Genomic DNA, 21,791 nt, shown 5'->3' with positions numbered 1-21,791 from the left:
CTGACCAAACCATCCCAGTCAACTGTCAACAGGCCTATTTTCTTCCTTCATTACTGGACATACATCTCATCTCATCACCTCCTGTATGCAGGCAGCTCTGGGATCTGGCAGGGATTCCATTAATCCTTCTTTCCTTGTGCACCATCTGGTGAGGAAGTGAGGCATGTAACATGAATGCAACGTGAACACATAAAACAGAAACATCACAATAAAGCCCATAGTCTGTCATACATGGCACCTGTGAAAAATTAGTCTCAGGTTTTCATGGAAAAATTTATAAAGCTCTATTTTTACTAACTTCTATTGGGCCAAGAAAAGAAACTATGCTTCCAACCATAAAAACCAGCCTCTAATGGTCCAAATATGGTAAAGAAAAAGAATAACCCCACTCCCCACCCAAACAAACACTGAATTTGACGACTTGAAAACTCAGTGGGACTAATTTATTTACAACACATCTGCATCTTGTATGTCCTCATTTTTGAGATTCAGCTTTTGTGACGTAAATTAATTTGCAATATGGAAAGGTGAGAAAATGGATTTGTGCAGTACTCAAGTGTGCATCGAAACTATGGGATATAATTACACAGGAGTCACAGTGCTGACATATTGTTTGAGGAAAGGCTTCTGTCAGATGCTAAATGCAGTAGAGACACATTTCAGATGCTCATGAGAAAATACAATAATACATCTAGGAGCTTAAGCATCGGAGACTTATGGAGTCTCAGAGACTCCAAATGCAAAAAACAAGAAAATTATGTTCCCTTCTCTAGATCAGAAGGCCTTATTGCAACTGTTTTCTTCCACAAGTAATGATTTAAAAAAAAAAAGCATTCTAAATATTTTTTTCTAAATTGTACAAAACAAAAAACCAAAAGGCAATAGTATAAAAATTAGGAAGTGTGAGAATTGACTACTTGTGCTAGGCTGCCATGCTGAGATGGAAGGAACTATCCAATAGAACTGCAAAAACACTTTGAAAAAGTCTGTTGTGCTTTAGGAACTCCAGAAACTCCTGCCAATTCCTTTTAAAAAATACATTGCTGAGTCTCTGCATGAATGCACAAGCTACACTACAGAGAGTTGACACTTTTTAGCTGCCAGCATGGCATTTGAAGAAACTGTGGGTGTTTATAAAGAGAACAATATTATGTGGGAGAACATGGAAATAAAAAATAGGGACTGGTATATTTTGTGCATTACAAAGTACTACACATACCACTGCAAAATCTTTTAAAGGGATACCAGGGGACTTCAAGGGGATGCCCTTTTTCCCCACTCAGCTGGTTCTGGCTGGAGGGTTAAGACCTACACATGTTCTATCCACACCTGAAGAGTATCTTTATACACCTTAATAAAAGTGCAAGCCCAAGTTGGCTTACCATGTTTGGTTATTTACAACACGCAGCCTTTCCCAAAATATAGCTGCTGGAAACTGGGGTGCGCATTGTAAGCAAGGAAATGTGGGAATAGCAGTTCCAGCCTCCGCTGCCGGAAAGTGAAAGAAACACTGCACATGGGGCTCCCTGTCTGCTGTCTGGGCACACTTTCTCTCTTCCCCTGGCAAAAGCAAGGAAAGATCTTTTTTATTTCATTCAGTCTTTCAAACCCAGGTGCATATCTTATTTGGGGACATGGTATTTCTAAGATCAGGAAAATAAGAAATTTGTTAAGTTATAATACTTCGCTTGGTTCAATTTTTGGTCTTCAGCTAAAAGCCGAGAAGATGGCTAACACGAAAAAATTACAAGTCTTTTCATAAAGTAGGAGAACAGATTTTCTTATTCTTATATACAATAAGAGAGAAAAATGGCAAATACTTCACCGGTATTATTAAAGTGTCAATGATGTAAGTGGAAAATTGTGTGTTTGGCTCTCCTGAGCAACATTAGGAAAGAAGAACAGGCGAGGTTCTACCTTCAACACTTTCTTTTTCTTAATTTTTTTCCAACTGGCTCCAAGAGATTTAAAGGTAATCAGAAACTCTCCTATAGTATTTTGGGACAACTGAAAAAACCTTCATGTCAATAACCGAAGGGAAAAATTTCCTCCCAACAAAGAAATAAAAGTTCCAGTTTTAAGATGCATTCACAGAAAACAGGCTAGAGGCCTGCAGTATAGTTTAATGTCCCACTGCTTACAGGTTGAATCTTTTTCATACCCTTCCCAAATACCATCACTGGTTGGGTGGCCATGTGTGAAGGTTGCTCAGAAGCAATACCTTTTCTGTATCAAATCCAGATTATGCATTCTCCTTCAAGTGACACAGATGGGGTAGAGCAGATGAACATGGAGCAGCCATTAATAAGCAGGGTCACTCTCAGGTGACCATTTTGGAAATGTACCAGTCCTGTGAGGAAGCTGCTTATGGGCTTTCCTTAGTGCTTCTAGCACCTTGACTGAGCAGCTTTTGTCAGCCAATTCTCCAAAACCAATTTAAGCCAACTTTATTGCTCTTTTGTGCAGCGTTAGTGACAAAAATGGCAGCAGTGTTGGCCAGGATGTGATCCTTGTACAATACTGCAAAAAAATGGAGGCATACAACTTCAATTAACAAAAGTATAACTATGGTTCTTATTCAGAAAAGTAATTACACACATGCTTAGCTTAATACATACATCATAAATGGCTCCACTGAAACCAGTGGTACTTTTCACAATACGCACATGATTTAAAAGACAAGGATGCGATGAACAGGGGCCCAAGAGCTTAATCATAGAAAAAGCATGAAAACATAGCACCACTCCTGAGAGATTTCTTTCTGTGGTTTTTCAACTTGCACCATTATCCATGGAAAACAGATTCAGAGATTTTAAGACCATAAGAGTAACTATTGTGGATATCATAGTCCAGGGGTGGCCAACCTGCGGCACAAATGCCGCTAGTGGCATGGAAACTTCTGTCTATGGCATGAGCAGATTGGAGAGGGACTAGGCAACACACTGTCAGATAAGGCAGGGTGCAGAAAAGAGAGCTGCACATTGGGCAGGGAGCACAGAGCAGGAAGCAGAAACAAAGTAGAAAGCAAAGCAAGACTGAGCATGGAAAGGAGATCAATGGCACTCAGGAAGGGTGTGGGACTCATTTGGCCTGCCATAAATAGGTTGACCCCCACTCATATAGTCTGATATATTGCAGGCCACAGAAACTTGTGTCCAGCAATTTCTGCATCAAACCCATAATTTCTGTTTAAACTACAGCTTGCTATATTTTCTCACATAACTCACACCTTTTCCCCAAAAATCAGTGGAGGAAAACTGGGGTGCACATTATATGCGAAGAAAAGGCTCCCCACAGAAATTTGGAAGGAAAAAGGTGGGGGATGGGGGAGGAGGAGAGGGCAGAACAGTGGTGGCATTAATTGCGGTGACTTTGGGACCCATAGCAATTATCACTGCCACTGCTCCTTCCCTCTACCACCAAATTTCTGGATCTATGGAAAGCCCCGCTGCTGAAACACATCAAATCAGGTTGGCATACAGGGTTGGTCCTTGGCTGGAGCATAGGGTCCAACTCTATGCTGGTTCTGAAGCCATGTGCTATTGTCAAAATAAAAGTGATGGATCCATGAACTGCCTGCACCGGGTCAGCACCAGCATCCGGCCCGCAGCCCCCACCTCCAGTGCCCCACCCCTTAGTTACCTGTACTCTAAGGTACATCTTTTTTTTTTCATTCTTGAGGTTTAAAAAATTGGATGCCTGTACACCAATGACAGGAGCCTGGAGAACAAGCAGGAGGAGCTAGCCCTCCTGCTCTCTAGTGGGCAATATGACCTGGTAGGGATCACAGAGACGTGGTGGGACTCCTTGTATGATTGGAGTATAGCTGTAGAGGGCTACATCCTGCACAGAAGGGACCAAGCAGGGAGAAAAGGTGGATGTGTCACTCTCTATGTGAGGGAGTAGTACACCTCTCTGGAGGCTGACTTTGGCTTCAAAGATAAGCAGCTTTAAACCCTCTGGGTCAAGCTTTGGGAGGGGTGGGGGGCAGAGGCGAGGTGAGAGAGACCTAACTGTGGGGATTTTCTACAGGCCACCAAACCAAGGGGAAGAGCTTGATCTGGAGTTCTCTAAAGAACTGAGAGGCTGCACGTGCAAGGGACTTGGTTGTCATGGGCAACTTCAATTACCCAGACAGATTGGGAGGAACACTTGGCTAGGTCAGATTGGTCATGTAGCTTCTTAACTATAATTGAGGAGCTCTTTCAGACCAAGAAAGTGCAGGGACCAACCAGAGGTACCACTCTCCTAGACTTGGTCTTGGTCAAAGGAGATGATCTGATGCGTGGCTTGAACATTGCAGGTAGCCTAGGTGACAGTGACCATGAGCTCATCAGGTTCACTTTCCACCGCAAGGCTGACAAATCAACTAGCAGGATTAAAGTCCTGGACTTCAAAAACGCTGACTTCAACAGGCTCAGGGCATTAGTAGGGGGGGCAATGTGGGACCAGGGACAGAAGGTGAATGGGGTGCACAAAGATGGTCATTCCTCAAGGACAGTCCTCGAAGCATGAAAGAAAACTGCTCCCACGAAGAGGAAAGGTAGCAGAAGGGCTGGCCAGCCCTCCTGGCTCAGTAAGGACATCCTGGTCCTCTTGAAAAAGAAAGAAGAGACATACACACAGTGGAAGCTAGGGACAGTCCTCAAGGAGGACTATACAACAGTGGTCTGCACTTGTAGGGAAATGATTAAGAAAGCTAAGGCGGCGACTGAGTTTGAGTTAGCCAAGGGAGTCAGGGACAATAAGAAGTCCTTCTTTAGGTATATAGGGAGCAGCAGGAAAACAAATGGAAGCATGAGGCCCCTGCTCAACCCCTTGGGACAGCTGGTAACGGACACTCAGGAAAAAACTGAACTCTTGAATGCCCAATTTGCTTTGGTATTTCACCAAACCAAGGGGAAAGACAAGTGAAATAAGGATCACAGGGGGCCATGGTGGGAATGACAGCCTTCCCACTGTGGAAGTTGAGCTGGTGCAAAACCAACTAGAAAAGCTAGACATTTATAAGTCAGCAGGACCAGATGGACTTCACCCAAGGGTGCTGATGGAGCTGGCTGAGGTCATTGCAGAACCCCTGGCAAAACTCTTTAAAAAATCATGGCACACAGGGGAGATCCCTGAGGATTGGAAGAGGACCAACATTGTGCCCATCTTCAAGAAGGGGAAGAGGGAGGACCCGGGCAACTACAAGCCAATCAGCTTAACCTCTATCCCAGGGAAAATCCTGGAAAAACTCATTAGAGAATTAAAGAATCTATGTGCAATACGCTCGGTGAGGGTAAGATTCTGAATGACAGCCAGCATGGCTTCATCACTGGTAGATCTTGTTTTACCAATCTCATCTCCTTCTACAAACAGGTTTCTTGCCACCTGGACATGGGAGAGAAGGTTGACATTATATACCTAGACTTCCCAAAGGCTTTTGACTTAGTATCCCATGATATCCTTCTGGAAAAATTGGAAGATTGGGGGCTTAACTGCTCAACAGTTCAGCGGGTGGAAAACTGGCTGCATGGTAGGACCCAGAGAGTTCTCATGAAAGGATCTGTGTCATCCTGGAGAAAAGTGGCCAGTGGTATCCCTCAGGGGTCCATGCCTGAACTGCTGCTTTTCAACATCTTTATCAATGATTTGGATGTGGGGGTGAAAAGCTCCCTGGCCAAGTTTGTGGACAACACCAAGTTATGGGGGAACACGGTCATGCCAAAAAATAGGTTGCAGATACAGGTAGACCTGGACAGGCTGGAGAGTTGGGCGGACCGGAATCAGATAAAGTTCAACACTCAGAAGTGTAAGTTGCTCCATCTGGGGGCAAACAATCCCCAACATACTTACAGGCTTGGGGGCAACAGTTTGACTTGCACCATGGCGTAAAGGGACCTAGAGGTAGGGAGCGACCATCATGTGAATGAGCCGGCAGTGCAATGCTGTGGTCAGGAGGACAAACAACACTCTGGCATGAATTAGCCACTCCATCTCATGCAAAACTAAGGAAGTGATACTCCCACTGTACTCTGCACTCGTGAGACTGCAGCTGGAGTACTGCATCCAGTTCTGGGCGCCGCACTTCAACAAGGACGTAGAAAAACTTGAGGAGGTCCAAAGGAGAGCAGCCTGTATAATCAAGGGCTTGCAAGAGAAGCCTTACGAGGAGAAGCTGAGGAACCTGGGCCTCTTCAACGTACAGAAGAGAAGGCTGAGAGGGGACTTGGTAGCGGCTTACTGCTACATTGGGGAAAACATCAAGAACTCGGTGAACAGCTGTTCACCAGGGCACCCCTGGGGAAGACCAGGAGCAATGGATACAAACTCCTGGAAGGCCACTTCAGGCTCAGTTCCAGGAAAAACTCCTTCACAGTCAGGGTGATCAGACTGGAATACACTCCCTCCAGTGGTGCTGCAGTCACCTACCCTGGAAATCTTTAAAAGGAGACTGGATATTCACCTCACTGGGGTCACTTGACCCCAGTTGTCTTTTCCTGCCTATTGCAGGGGGACTGGATCCGATGATCTACAAGGTTCCTTCCAACCAATAACAATCTATGAATCTATATATGGGGTTGTACAATATACAACAAATATGGTATCTTTTAAATACACATCCACTTAGGATTCAAATGATGGAGAATCTACCATATCCTTAGATATATTTTTCTACTACCAATTAACTTCACTGGTAAAAAAACTGTATGTTTGAGGTGATCTGGCTTCAGCGTCTAACCACTGACCTCACTATCTTCTAAATAAAACATTTTAATAATTCATAACTCATGACTATTTGAAATTAAAATGATCTGATTTGCTGATAACAACAACAACAACATTTTTCTGAACTGGCATTCAGACTGCCACACTCCAGTTACTCCTACTTCCTTGCTACACTGATATAATTCAAACCTGTTTTTACAGTGTACTCAAAATCAAAAATGATGTGAAGCATGTGACTTGCTTCTCAGTCACATGTCTAATCTTTAGGCATATATTTTGTGTGGGGTACATTGCAACTTTATTTGGAATGCTTGACAAGTAATTCTTTATTGCTTTTTATGGGAAAGCACTCAGTTGAACCAAAACACCATAGGCAGTCTATGTGGTAAATTTGCAGAAACTGGTTTAACACAGCAAATAAAAATGATTCTTTGGTATACTGTTTCCTTTCATTTAAGAAGTATGCAAGAAATTATGCTCTTTAGATTGGCATTTAAAACCTCTTTAACTTTTCCAGCAGTAATTATCTATAAAAAAAGATTTAATTGCAGAGAGGAAAAAAAAAAAAGCAGAACTTCCTTCTTTTACAATGAGCTGTATGGTAAAATGTTCACAAGTGCTTATAACCTAGGTCCCAATTTCAAAAGTGATTTAGAAGTTTAAGTGTCTAAATGAGGTTAGAATTTTAAAAGGTACCTTGATTCCTAATGCCCACTGACATACATGCAAACATACATTAAAAAATCTAGCCCTATATCATTTTTAGAAATCAATGTAGGTGCTGTTGAAAATTCTACTTAAAAGGTATCTACTCTGTAATCAGAATATCCATTAAAAGATAAACAGACCTTATTAAAATAATTCTATTTATTTGCATTTTTTTTAGGCTGGAGTGTTCTCTTAGGCATAGTCTTGATGACTCAGTATAAGTATTTTAACTACTTCAGTATTTTAACTGTTTCAATTTATGTTTACCATAGTAACATCTTACTTATTTACATTGTCTATTTACATATTGCCAACTCTGTCAGGTCAGATTTAAAAGGTATGATTATTTTACATACTGACTAACAAATACAACTTTACTGTAGATTGATGGACACTCAAGCTTCAGTTCTAATGAACTGGGTGATACTTTCATGAGTACAAAGAATAAGGACACCAACAGTTTCATGATACGTTTTAATAAGTGAAAATTATTTGATTTCACTTTTTATACAATTGTTATATGTAACATGTATATGTACCATTCCAGTTGCAATGTTTTTGATCTATGGAATAACAAAATGAAACCTATACTTTATATACATGTGCAATTCTGAACAAGTCCTGAGTAATTTGAAAGCAGTATTAGTAAAATCTTGTATCTGTGCAACTAAAATTCAGGTAAGATAGAATTACACTACAGCAAAGAAATCACCTTTAAAAAATATACAGCATTTTGCATTAGGTTTGTGCATCACTGTGAGCTCAGTACAGTGCACAGTATACAGTTACATTCCACATCATTAGAATATGTGAAAATGCTGACCTCATTCTTGAATTACTATTGCTTCTTCTTTTTTTTTTTTAAATGAATGGTAAGTGATTCATTCTGCTTCTGTATAATCAAGCGTGGAAGACTTTTACAGGGTTGAAGTTAAAGTCCTCTGCAGTACATATTTTGTAAACATTCAACTCATAGGTCCTTTAATTCTTAGAAAAAAAAATTATGAAGCCAAATAGTTAATCTGTGTTTCCCTTGGACAAATACATAACAACAGAATGTAAGGATCAACTCAAATGCCACAATATGCAATGGAAAAAAGAAAAAGAAAAGAAAAGATGAAACAGTTTGGATAGAATCTAAAAAGAAACTGAATGCTACAAAAATTGCCCTCAGGAATCAGGAGATAATCTTGCACTACTGTAATGAATTGTCTGAGCAAATATAAAGGACAAACTTCCAAACACGGCATAAGAATTAGAATTTTTGTATGTCATTACTTGAGCAAGTAGCAGTAACAAATGTTTGCATATCCCATGCCAAGAAAAGGCAGGCACTAAAGATGAGAACTGTTAAAGGATGAGGGTTAGCTTTGTTGCATATCCGTTTTTAACTGGCAAAGTTTCTGATGAAACATTTCTAGGCAGGGAAACTATTTTTTTATTTGCATTTTTCTCACAGCACATAATGAAAGGCACCACTTTGGATTTTGCTCTGCTGATAAAGAATCCTTGGCACCACAGTTAGCCGGTCCCATGACTGCTGTAGTCAAACACTCCTTTCTTGAAGAAGGGTGAGAATTCACAGATGGTGTGTTTTGACAGGGTGAGTCCCACTTTATCAATGTGTAATGGAGAGGATGGAGACTTGAGCATTGCAGAAAAAAAGTTTCTGAGGTAATTCTGTGGAAAGAAAACCACAAGGTCATAATGTTTTCAAAAATTATTTTGCACCCTTTTCAACAACTGCTTTGAAGAGCCGATTAAAAGATAACATAACGGAAGACAGAATCTCAACTGGACTTTCCAAAGTTCAGTAATCAACAACGTTCAATCCCGTACCCATAAACTTGTGTCTGAAATGTTTGTGTTATGATCAGGCAATACAAAGGAAATGTATGATGCCTTTTTGCCAAACTCGATCAATATTTAACTCTACTCTTATAATAATACTTTCTGACAAGAATGGGCTACCAATATTCTGAAAGTAGATGCCTAAAACTACCAATATCAAACACTGCAACAGGTATACACAGTAGACAAACTCTGTAGGAATTTCACTGAATATGGCTAAAAAGGAACTTTATAAATCTTTTACTCCTCTGAGCTCTATAGTCATTCAACTGAAAGGGACATTTGGATCAGGATCAACTGCAAAAATGGCATATATTCCCTTATGTTGCTGTAAAACTGATGCCTTTCCAGTGCGGTACTCAAACTGCTAAAAGAAAATACAGAATGCAAGAAACATCCAAGAAGGTAATGACTAAGTGTTGTGCTTATTATGTCCATTTATATCTTAGGAAACTATGACTGGTGAACAGTAATGATATAAATAAAGGATTTTCACAAAACCAATGTGGTTTCCTTTAAGTATGGTTTTGTTGGGATCATTAGGAATATTCCTTACGAATTAACAGCATTTGCAACATTTGAATTGCTTCTGCATGAAAGAAAGGTGGAAGACAAAATATATACAAAATATCTATTGAGGCTATTAACCCAATTTAGGGGTTTAAGTTTGACCCATCTGGCTTACAGAGACACAAGACTACAGCTTGTTTATTAAAGCAGAGAATTTAACAACAGAGTAAGCTTGGGATCTAGATAACTGAAATCAGTTGCCTAAATGATTACCCCAATGGATCAACAATGACTTTGGTCAGAGGGCCAATCCACCCTCAGAGGACTAGGCATTGTGGGATGCTTTTCCTGAAGCTCCTGTTTTTTCTTAGAAGTTCAAATGAATTGTAATCCCTTCAGTCTGTGCTTTCCATTTACAAGCCTTTTACACATGTACCAACTCAACTTCAACTGTTCCTGTCTCACCGCAAAAAAACACTACTCTTACAAAATCAAACAACAGGAAGTACAGTTATCCTGATTTCTAGGAACTGATTCTTTTCCAAGCTTAACTACACAGCATTGCTTTAAAAATAGTATTGGTTAGGCTGAGGTTCAGGCCTACAAGACAGACACATACTAGAGCGACTAAAAGAAAAAAGATGCCGTGCAAGAAGCTAGTAGGAAAATTGTATCTACAGTAAAAGGATAAAGTCTTCTGCTCTGCTGCAGACTGGATAAAAGACATAACTCTAGACAATACACACTAATCATGCATTCAGGGGAAATACATATTTCCTACAATAGTACAATACTGCATGAGGAACATGCAGTTTAGTTTGTTCAGTGCAACATCCAGCTTTAAATTAGCAATTTTAGGAAACTCTAAATAAAATCTATGGTACCTGCTCTTCTCAAGAATTTCTCCATAATAAAACAACCTTCTTATCTAGATAAGAAATGAGCTGTATTAATGTTAAAGAAACCAAGACCCAAAAAACCAGGATAATGAAAAAGCAGCTGGCACATAAGCTATTCTCTTGGCAGGACTGGTGGGTTTTCTTTTTTATTCAAATCTCCCACAGGTTGTATTAGTGTTCAGAAAAAAAAAAGTCATTATGAAAATGCCTTCAAGATAAATTCCAACAGCCTAAGAGGTAATTTAAAGCAGGCAACAGATGTAGTATCAACATTTGTCATAATTAGTTCACAAAGTAGGGTCCTTAAAAAAATTCCAACCCAGCAAAGCCTGAAGGAGGAATATCAAGAAAATAAAGTAAAACCAAGTTCACTGCTAGCATTTTAGTACCATGCTGAAAAGTTACTGCAGTAATTCCACTTTACAGGGACTGAAACTCATAGAAGTACCTACATTTGTAGTCACAGTCATTAGAAAACAAAGTGCATTTACCTTGGTTTGTGCGAGCTAGATGATTGACTGCCATACCTATCTGTAAATACATTATTTTTGGTTCAAGCCAGGGAATTGTAACGGTGCTACACAAATATCCTTGCATCAGGTATATATATATTTGTGTGAAATGAAGCTATAGTGACTATAATTTTTTTCCAGATCTGTACAGGGATTGGTATATGAATACAAGAGAGCTGGAAAACAGAAACCAACATGTGAATATGTTAAATCTCCCTCCCACTATTTTTTGATAGAATTTGATTTTGAATAGAGATTTCCAGCAGTATCCACTGCACACCTCATACTGCATGTTAACATCCCAATCAATGGCCACTATGGCCAGAAATGCAATTTAAATCCCATCTCTACTTATGTGCTTGTCTGCAGTGCTGCTGCTGCACCACAGTATGAAGGTGTTGTGTGTTTCACACTTAAGATGCTGTTGCTTTAGTACAATTAAAACATCTCTGTCCAGATTTAAAATTGAAGATTCCATAGTATAGTGAAACATGTTTTGATGTCCCCCGTTACATGTGAATTAAGGCCGAGTATGTTGCCATTAGGTCCCAGTCACCATGGTATACCCCAAGTGTAGAATGCACACGATTAAAGAATATCTATTCTGGTCTTGTAAGGTTAGCTTTGAATATTCAAAACAGTTGACTACTACAAATATTCAAGGTGTGTTTTTATTACTTGTTTTATTTGTTAGGTCAGTAAATACTTTTAAAACAGTAAAGATTACAATATTAATTTGTTCTGGCTTATTTACTTTAGTAATCAGTTGTTTTCAACATGCACCTATGCATTCATAAGTCACAAAAATTATAGCCACTGTAGCTTCATTTCACACAAATACACACACCTGATGCAAGGATATTTGTGGAACACCATTTGAATTACCTACGAGAGTTCAAACTTTTATATTCTTGGTTTATAAAATCATCTTAATTATAGGTGTTTAAATGTTTCCCAGTGATAGCATGAGATCTTGGCATTGTAACCAGGACATCTTTTTTATTTTTACACCTTTAAATATATACTAGCCAACTGCCTGTCAAGAATGACCGGGGAGGGGAAGCGGCGGCTGGGATGGAGTGCCGTCACCTAATGCCCCATGCTGCTGCTGTTCTGCCTCTTGCAGGGAGCGGGGTGGGGGAGCCAAGGCCAGTGCTGCTGGCCTCCACTCCCCCACCCTCTGTCTGGTCTTTGGCATGGCTTTGGAATCATGGTGGCACTCCCCTACGCTTGGAGCATTCTGATTGGCTGTTTCCATCAGCCAATCAGAGTGCAAATAAAGCATTACAGACAGACAGACAGACGTAGGCTTTTATAACATTAGAATAATCAATCATTTGGTCTAAACACACTCAGCAAGATGGGACATTATTTTATAAAGGAACTTTATGACTAAGTACGAAAAAGTTAAGGCACTTTTTAAATACTCTTTGTTTAATGCACATTATAAGTCTGTGCCCATAATTTCAAAGGTAATAATTCAGAACTTTCAGGTTGTCCTACCCTGTCACAGCCTGAGACTGAAATTTGAAATTTGAAATCTGTATTGTGTGACCTATCTGTACTTAGGCCTCAAAGCTGTAACCTTATATTACCAGCACTTCTAGAGGAGAAAAAGTTGAGAAAGCTTTTGTAAGACTGAAAGTTTCTTCTTTATGGACAGGGTTGAGCAGTTTTCCTTCAATTTTAATTAGCTGAATGGTGCAATGGTAACCATTTAAAAAGTTATTAAAAATTATTATTTTTATAGGTTCACTTCTTTAACTGTAGACCAGTGTTCATCTTGTGCGCAATACATCAGCAGAGCAATGTCATTCTAATGATTTTTTGCACTGTTTCTCTGTGTGGGGACCTCATATTTTTATATATTTTAACATAAATCCATAACTTAATTTAAAGTTATTAGAAGTATTAAAATAAAAAAAGCTTTCTGGAATCTATAAGGGTTCTTATCATCTTTTCAGTTGTGACATATTATCAGGGAATACAGCTCAATGACATTGTTCTCATAATCTATTATAAATGGTGACAGCCTTGGAGACCAATATTAGAGCTTAGGAAGAGTAAGATTTTTCATTAAACTCTGTATTGTTTCAAAACTTACCAACCATAGTACTTAGAGAAGGTGAAAGAAACTTCCAGCCAAACTGGCTTGAGAACTTCGGGGTCGTTCTCATTCTTGCTAGGCATTTTTAAATAGTTTTTCTAGCATCATTTGGAATTCCTTAAAACGTCACAACCACTAATAAATATAGCATGCACCTGTATTTAAAGGTGCCAAAAGAACTTTGAGAATATTATTGAGTAATGAGTAATGCATTGGAGGACCCCAGTGATGTAAGAGGCAGTGGAGGAGGCATGTTAACAAACTAACCCATGGTTAAACAACAGAATTCTTGTCCCGCTCATCTGACAAAAGTCAGTGAACCGTCCCTGTCATTTAATGCAAGTGCCAGTGTTGCTCAGAACAGGATCACTGTATGTGATCTCTTGACAAGAGTGTTATATCTTTCAATGGCAAGATATAAATCAATTTTAGTTTGAACTATTCATACAACACAACATATAAAAGTATCTTGTTTTCTACAGGAAAGATAAAAATGTATTAGAAAAAAGGATAAACTGAAGCCCTCTCTCATTCTGAGTAACATATGACTCTGCGACCTGTCCCCGCTGGTTTTAGTGGAAGTACTCTCAACATTACAGCATTCCTATGTAGAAGCAAAGGCTATAGGAGTGTAAACTGCAATGAGCAGACATCAAGAATAGAGAGGCCACAGAAGCTTTTAAGCTACGACAATAAAAGGCAGATTTCTTAGATGATGATTCTTTCAGTTGTAAAGGCATTCAGCATAACTGAGGAAATCAGAATCCGTTAACTAGTTTATTCTCAAACTTGTCCAAGGGACGTAACTTCTGCCTTCCAGATGTTCCTCTTACCGTTTAATTTAAAGCAAAAACAAAAACACTGAACTTCCTTCTCCTTCCTTCCCAAAGACATCCTGAAGAGAAAGGTGGCATTTAGAAATGAAGACATATATTAATACATACTCTAGGGATGTGTTGAGAAGAACAGTCTTGTCTTCTATAAATGGCTCACAGGCAAGAAATAGTCTCCTCTGGAGACACTGCATTTGTTAAGTGCATATCTAAAAGTGGTCCCATAAAATGAATCATAAAGGTTTCACTGCTTTTCTCAAGAACTGAGGTCTGAAACACTTAGCTAATTTGGTTTCTTCTCTTGGCCCTCCATCCTTGTACATGAGCAGAAGTAAGAAGAAAGAAACACTCAGCAAACAGATGGTCCCAGATGGCACAGCCACTGGTATTGTGGAGAGATGAATGGAGAAAGTAACCATAAAGAAGAATGGAGCTAAAAGGTTACCAAGTGATCTAATTCTGAATCAAGACACTAACTATTCCTTAAGCAAATATAACATAAAAATGTCTCTGGGCCACATGTGGAAAGTGACAGTGGAAAGCAGTAAGAGTTACAATTACCTGGCTAACTGCTCATTTAATTTAGATTGGCTACATGTGCAAATTAACTACAGTGCCTTAAAAAGGTCCAATCAGCTATAAAGTTATAGCTGGAAAATGTGTAATAACGTTATAGCTGCTTTCTATCCAGCTTTAATTTGCATGCACAGCCCATGGCTCCACAGATGGCAGTCCTGTCAGCTGACTGAAATTCCCAGCTGGGGGAAGGCCGCATGTGCATCCCTGAGCCTGGGACCTCCCAACTGATACTGGTTCCCAGCCACGGGAACCCATGCTCCCTCAGCTGGAAGCCCCATCAGCTGACAGGGCTCCAAGCTGCTGGGGCACCCCATTTCCCAATGTACTTTTCACCAGTGCAGCAAGGCATGATGAAATATGATTTGTGATCCTACAATCACACATCCTGCCATACATCTGATGGCATGGCAGGAGGCACAATTGTGTGGCTTGCACATTAGATCCCATTGTGCCTTTATCTGCATGTACAGAGAGGTCCCAGGAGTCCCTGCAGGTGGGTTAGAATTATTGCTTTGAGTGACACTCGAGGGGTGAGGTCTTCTAGATGCCACAAAGCCTTCTTGATACGGAAGTGACTCCTCGTGTGATCTCCAGGGTACCCCTAAACACTCTGGTGCTATGCAGCATAAAAGAAGATTCATCCTCATTTCAGAAAATTTCCAATACAATATACAGACAGAAGATCTAGGCTAAACTATGGAAAAGTGGGCATGTCTACACATGCACTATAATGCACAGTAGCCTATTACTGCACATTAGTGTCAAAGCAAAAACCATGCTATTTCACTAATGCACGGTAAAATTAGGCTACTGCACATTAAGAGTTATTAAAAAAAGCATTCACTTTCACTACAGCGCATTAGGGCAACCTAATGCTCATTTAATTCTTACCTTACATTAGAGGTACTAAATTTAATGCGCAGTAGCAAAGGGGCATTAATGAATGTGTTTCTTGATGCAGTCCTTTCATAGCTAAATAGCACAGGGTAGGTAAGATAAACTAGTCTAAGGAGCAGGAAGAGAACTAGCAGATAGCCAGGAGACAGAAGAAAGGTGGAAGAATTCCAGGGTGCCAGGAGAGTGGTGGAAGGTGAGAGAAACCATATGCTCTGACTACTATCCCCACCCCACCTGCCTAAGATTTGGAAAGTCCTAACCACATTCAAGTTGCTTCTTACAGGAACTGGTTAACCCACATTTCTTTAAAATAAAAGACCCCACGCTGACATGACTTCTTTTTCACCTTACCTTGAAAAGCATTTCAAGATCTCATAAAGTAATTCCAAGTAAAGTATGTGTGGATTATGGTGGGTGACATTCAATATCTTGAGCTGTATTTCAGGTACCTAAGGAAGTAACTAGAATCACCTCTATACCCCTGAACATCTAGCTACTACACATACACTAAGATCACTGTAGGCAGTTGTGATTTCATATGAAATGGAACAAATCTTAGAGCTGCAAAGAATATAGTGGCAATAGGATGTTATTTCTAGGGCAAAAAAAAGTAAGCAGAAATGATCAACTCTTTTCTGAGCCCCTAGTTATAACAAAACTACAGAACTAGAAAGCATTGTCATTAATGGTCAATTTTATAAAAATAATGTTAAAGTCAATGATATGATACATACCTCTATGAATATTTGTTACATTTCTAAATACATACCTCAGAGCTGAGGTAAAACTTGCATAAGCACCAAGACACTGGTCAGGATATACTGGAGAATGAAAAGAGATTCCGACTTATAGGTATAGGCCACCCTTTTATTAGTTGTAATATTATGTGAAGGGTGATCCAGCCCAAATTAGTAGGCTTTAATTACATATAGTTACAATGCTTGGTTAAATAGCCCAACAAAATACAACCAAACAATATGGAATGGCTCCCTTTAGTGAAAACCCTGCTATTTAGTTCCTGATTAGGTCTAATCAGAGTTAAGGCTGCTTATACTTATTTCCCATCAATGCAATCACTGAAAATCATGAAAATTGCTGCTCAACCTAAATTTGTATTCCTTACCACTCTCACATTACGTGTACACAACATGTATTCACAGTGGCCTCCCTTCCATGACGCCCTTTCAATTCCACATGCAGCTGTGCACAACGGACATAACCAATTCCTCAGAATCCCCCACACAACCTTAACCCCTGACCCTTGCAAGATGAAGATCTCCTGGTAACAGACATGCTTCTTCTTCAGATGTTTATGATGTGCTATCACTAATAAAAAAAAGTAGCACTTTTAGTTATAGAGGCTGCACAGGAGGGCAAGAAGAGAGAGAAAAGCTTTTTGTGGAACAGGGTATATGTTGCAGAAAAGACATCACGGCTTCACTGCCTGTGCTGTAAGCTGCTTGTGTTGCCTAAGAAACCATTATCTGCTGGCTTCCCTTAGGTTGAATGCAACCATAATAATTAATAATGCTGTTTGAAAAAGAAACCCAGTCTCTGTCTCTAACATTCCTCCACAGTCACCACACAGACCTTAACTTTGACCCACTGGAAAAATTCCATTTCTTACTCAAGGGACCAGAAAGAAATATAAAATGAAAACCTAAAAAGAAGTAATAAAATGCCTTTCTTATGGAATACACTGACTTCCAATTCCCCCACATTTTAAGTCTCAAGAATTAATTTGAATGCTCAAATACTGTGACTCTGGATGCCTAATACAATATGATTTTTCTTAAGAGACAGTGGTTAACTCCAGTCTTCCACTAAAATTACAGGCCTCAGCATAACACAACAGGAGACTGTATTCTGCTCTTTTCATTTAGTACGGTTGCACAGAACTTTCCTTTACAGGATCTGGCCCAGAGCTGCTAGAGACATATACACCATTCATGTATGGTGCAGATTAGGGATGACATTTTCAGAAGTAAGGGACTTAAGTCCAATTTTCAGCAGTGACTTGGACACATAGGAGTCTAAGTCTTATTGAGAGTCCATGGATAATAACTTCTTAAGTGACCAAATCTCACATGAAGCTTACTTCTACTGCATTCAGACAGTGGGCGCATCTACACATTCATTAATGTGCCTTTGCTACCACGTGTTAAATTTAGTACCTCTAATATGAGATATTAATTAAATGGAATTGCCCTAATGCGCAGTATTAAAAGTGAATGCTTTTTTTTTTTTAGTAACTCTCAATGTGCGGTAGCTGAATTTTACTGTGCATTAGTGTAATAGCATGGTTTTTGCTGTGACACTCTGATGCACAGTAATAGGCTACTGGGCATTATACTGCATGTGTAGACGTGCCCACTTTTCCATAGTTTAGCCTAGATCTTCTGTCTGTATATTGTATTGGAAATTCTCTGAAATGAGGATGAATCTTCTTTTACGCTGCATAGCACCAGAGTGCTTGTGTTACTGCTTTTAATAGAAAGGACAACATTTCCAAAACAAAGAAAAAAGCTTGTCTTATTGAACCTGATTTTATCCACAGTGATAACATAATTTTCTCTGGCTCAATATGCTAATTTATTTTTTTTTAAACATACAAAGCATTCTGAGGGATTCTGGTTAAAATTCAAGGTGAAATTGCTATTCTACATTTGCAAAACCGAAACTATCCATTATAGCTATTTGGAAATTTTTTCTGTGGAAATCTAGTGTCATGAACTTATCATGTTGAATTAATATTGTGCCGTGTTAACTGAATTAACTTTTCAAGTCAGCCTACTTCACAAATAGCAAAGTTATTCTCCTGTATATTCAATAAATGAAATTAATTTAAAATCCAAGGGATTTAATTTTTCTTACAATGCCTCCCTGTTAAAACCTTACATTCATTGGCTTTAACTAGCTCCAATGAAAACCATACTGTAGTTTGTCACAGAACATCTCTGATTTATAGTTGCTGTATCTGTGAGTCTGCTTTTAGAAGTAAGAGGCCATATTAAAAAAAGATCAAAGCAGACCTGGCTAGTGAAGGAAATCAATCTTTCCTCCAGAGCACAAGTCAAAACAAGTTCTGTCAAAATCTATTCACAGACAACAACAAAGGAATTGAATTTACCACGCATCCCTGGGCCAGCAGCGACTGCATGTCCTGTTGGAGTGGCCTTGGCAAACAACTACCTAAGTACTTGACATGCATCACCCTCAACTTCCTTTGGTGAAATCAAAAACTGGAGGATGACTGATAAGCTTGTTTTGAAAAAGGACAGCATTGAGTTCGACCCTCCGTCCTTGGTTGAACGCTCTCTTGATTCATACACTCAAGACCCAGAATATAGGGAGCGCATTATTGGAAAGCTATATAGGTGTGCAAGTACTGAACTCAATTTGTATGAGGATGGAGAGGAATCAGTCCTGAACTAGCAGCACAACATTTATGGAAATGAAGCTCTGAGTTTAAAAATCAATCACTTTGCAAATTTTGAATATCTTAATCAGCATTAATGATACTCCCCCCCGACTACTGGCTGGCACTGAAACATCTAAAGAGAAAAGTGTCTTTTATTTTCCTTTTGAAAAGAACAACATATTGGAGAAGAAAGAAAAACAAAGTTAATTTTGTACTTCAACATGAAAGTTCCAATTTTTAAACTAGGATGCCTGAAATTATAACGGAAATCATATATTGAAACCTAAAACCTATGTAAATGGGATTTTTACTAGATAAAAGTAATTTCAGATTTGTAAATCTGGCCCTAACTTTGAAAGAGCCAGTGAATACTAGTATAAACTGAATCAGTCCAATAAACTATTTATTGTTAACAATACATTCAAATCCAGTAGAGCCCAGGGGCTGGGAGAGGAAGGGGGAAGAAAGTAGATGGTGGTTACAGGAGGCTTCAATTGAACTTGTCTACAAAATAGCTTCTGGTTTTCATTCACAAACTATTACTATTCTCCCTACCAACACTATTTTGTATTTGTTTTGACTCCAGGCAAAGCTCAAAGGAATTTATTCCTGATACATTTCATAAACTGCATGCAAATTAATGTACAGGATCCAAATGTTTTGTATCTGGGTCTTATTTGGATCTACTAAATATAATCAATTGATAAAATTCATGGACTTTTTGAAGCCAACAGTGCCTGACACAAAAGACAGTGCCACCCATAAGTGTTAAATTGCTTAATCCCTTTACTGCTGACAGCTGCTACAAATCGCACTTTAAATGCTGCCACTTCAAAAGCATGTACCAGGTACTTTGGCCAACACTGTTGGAGCACTGAGAGTTATGAAGCTGGTAAGATAAACAGCTTCAAAATGGCTAACTTTATAGGGTTTATTTCCTGCATGCATGCCAGTACTAAAATATTTTTGGCTGAGAAACATTTCACATCAAACTACTATTTTTGTTTTAGAATACTTTTTTCAACATATTGCAAATATATTTATACAGCTAAAACAATCAATTATCCTTGACAGACTTAAACACTTGGTATACTTCAAGGGTCTATGATGACTTGGTATATCAGGAGTCTTTTGGAGTCTACTATCCTCTCTCTTTGTGCCCTATTACATAATTTTTCTTTTATCAGAAATATAAACCACGAGTCCTGAACTAGCAGCACAACATTTATGGAAATGAAGCTCTGAGTTTAAAAGGAGGTCTGAGACCAGTGCAACCAGCACTTTCACAGGAACAATCAAGCTTTAGAAAGTACCAAAGTTGTTTGCTTTTCTAATACCAAAAAAAAAAAAAAATCAGGTATATGTGCACATACATAATGAAAAAACAAACAAACCAGCTTTCATCTTTCTTTAACCTTTATACATTTCCATGGGGTAATTTCCTACCCCAGATGCATATTTTGTGCAGTATCTTAAAGTTATTTAATTCTAATTTTTTTTCTTTTTAGAACATTGGCCCTGGCACCGCAGTGCACAATATCCCCAAAGAACAGCCGGCTTACATTAATGGTTTGCTCTCTGTGGATGAAAAACTGCCCAGGGTAACATGTTAACCCAGGTTTGAATGTGTTTTTCCATATGGGGGAATAACTTAACCCAAGCCCATGTTAATATATTGGGGTAACTTGTTACCCCAATGCAATTTCTATATAAATGACAGGCCCACACCAGTTTGACCACTTCAGATGGATGCATCTGAAAGGTCAGCATTCATTCACACCTCATTCATGTCCACTTCAGGTATCCATGGTAACTAATGGATGGCCACCCTCCACTCTGCTTTTGCAGAAGATGTGGTAAGCTCTTTTGCTAATCATTTTGTTTGCAGGCTGCAAGGTTATCAAAACACCTTGCGCTTTGCCAAAACAACAACAACAACAGCTAGCTTTGTCACACCAAAATCCACCTTTGCTCTCTTTTCTCATGGCAAAACTCTACCTCACCTGCCCGTTTCATAATATACAAGCTAGTTTGCCCTGCCTTTGTTGGAAGTGAAGACAAGGAGCAAAGGAGCAGCAGAGAAGAAATAGAACAACATCATTCTGCAATACAGCATATGCTATGGTACGACTGCCCTAAATTACAAATTGCCGCAGCACACCCCAGTAGAACCTTCTACAAACATGAGTGGACATTGTGCTTTTTGTCCAAGGACAGATGACTACAAAACCTGGAAACGTGAATATTATAAGCAATTTGTTTGTGCTCACCACAGTATATCACTGCTGCTTTGTAAGGAATGCAATATTTATTTAAAAGTTAGGAAATGTTTTTGGAAGTAATTGTTAGTTTAAAAACAGTGTGAACTGCAGACTTAGCAAATTGTTCATTCATGTTTTGAAACTCTAAAAAAAGTTTAAATTTTGTTCATAGTTCTAGTTAAATAATATTCTGGGTTCAAATCATCATAAATACTCTTTCAAACAATCTGTATGTTTAATAAATAGTTTTTGGTACATTTGTACTGTTGTCACTGGTTCTGTTTTGTTTATGCGGGTGGGGTAACAAGTTACCCCATGAGAACAACAATGGTTATGGTTTCATGAGAATGGATGAGGGTTCAGAATAAATATAGAAATCTTTAAAAGTCCACCTGGTACAGCTACTTATAAGAGAAATAGTTACTTCCATGCTATCGCATGCTTCCATATTACATTCAAATTGGAAGAAACAGGTTAACGAGGAAGCTAGCTTTAAAGTTTT

General features: G+C 39.0%; 1 protein-coding gene across 6 annotated transcripts in view; it reads right to left on the bottom strand.

The window, feature by feature from the left end:
- Positions 1 to 7,879: 7,879 nt before the first annotated feature.
- Positions 7,880 to 21,791, bottom strand: part of KIF16B (kinesin family member 16B) — a 263,016-nt gene continuing 249,104 nt past the window's right edge. For all 6 annotated transcript variants that reach the window (XM_019500766.2, XM_019500768.2, XM_059720115.1 and 3 more), the window contains one exon: positions 7,880 to 9,099. In XM_019500766.2, the coding sequence (XP_019356311.1) occupies positions 8,941 to 9,099 (159 nt within the window). In that variant the 3' untranslated portion in view covers positions 7,880 to 8,940. The remainder of the gene's footprint in view (positions 9,100 to 21,791) is intronic.

Source organism: Alligator mississippiensis, chromosome 1 (assembly GCF_030867095.1).
Source record: "Alligator mississippiensis isolate rAllMis1 chromosome 1, rAllMis1, whole genome shotgun sequence".
In the NCBI taxonomy this organism is placed as follows: domain Eukaryota; kingdom Metazoa; phylum Chordata; order Crocodylia; family Alligatoridae; genus Alligator; species Alligator mississippiensis.
The sequence above is the reverse complement of the archived record's forward strand: the minus strand, read 5'-3'. Positions and strand labels throughout refer to the sequence as shown.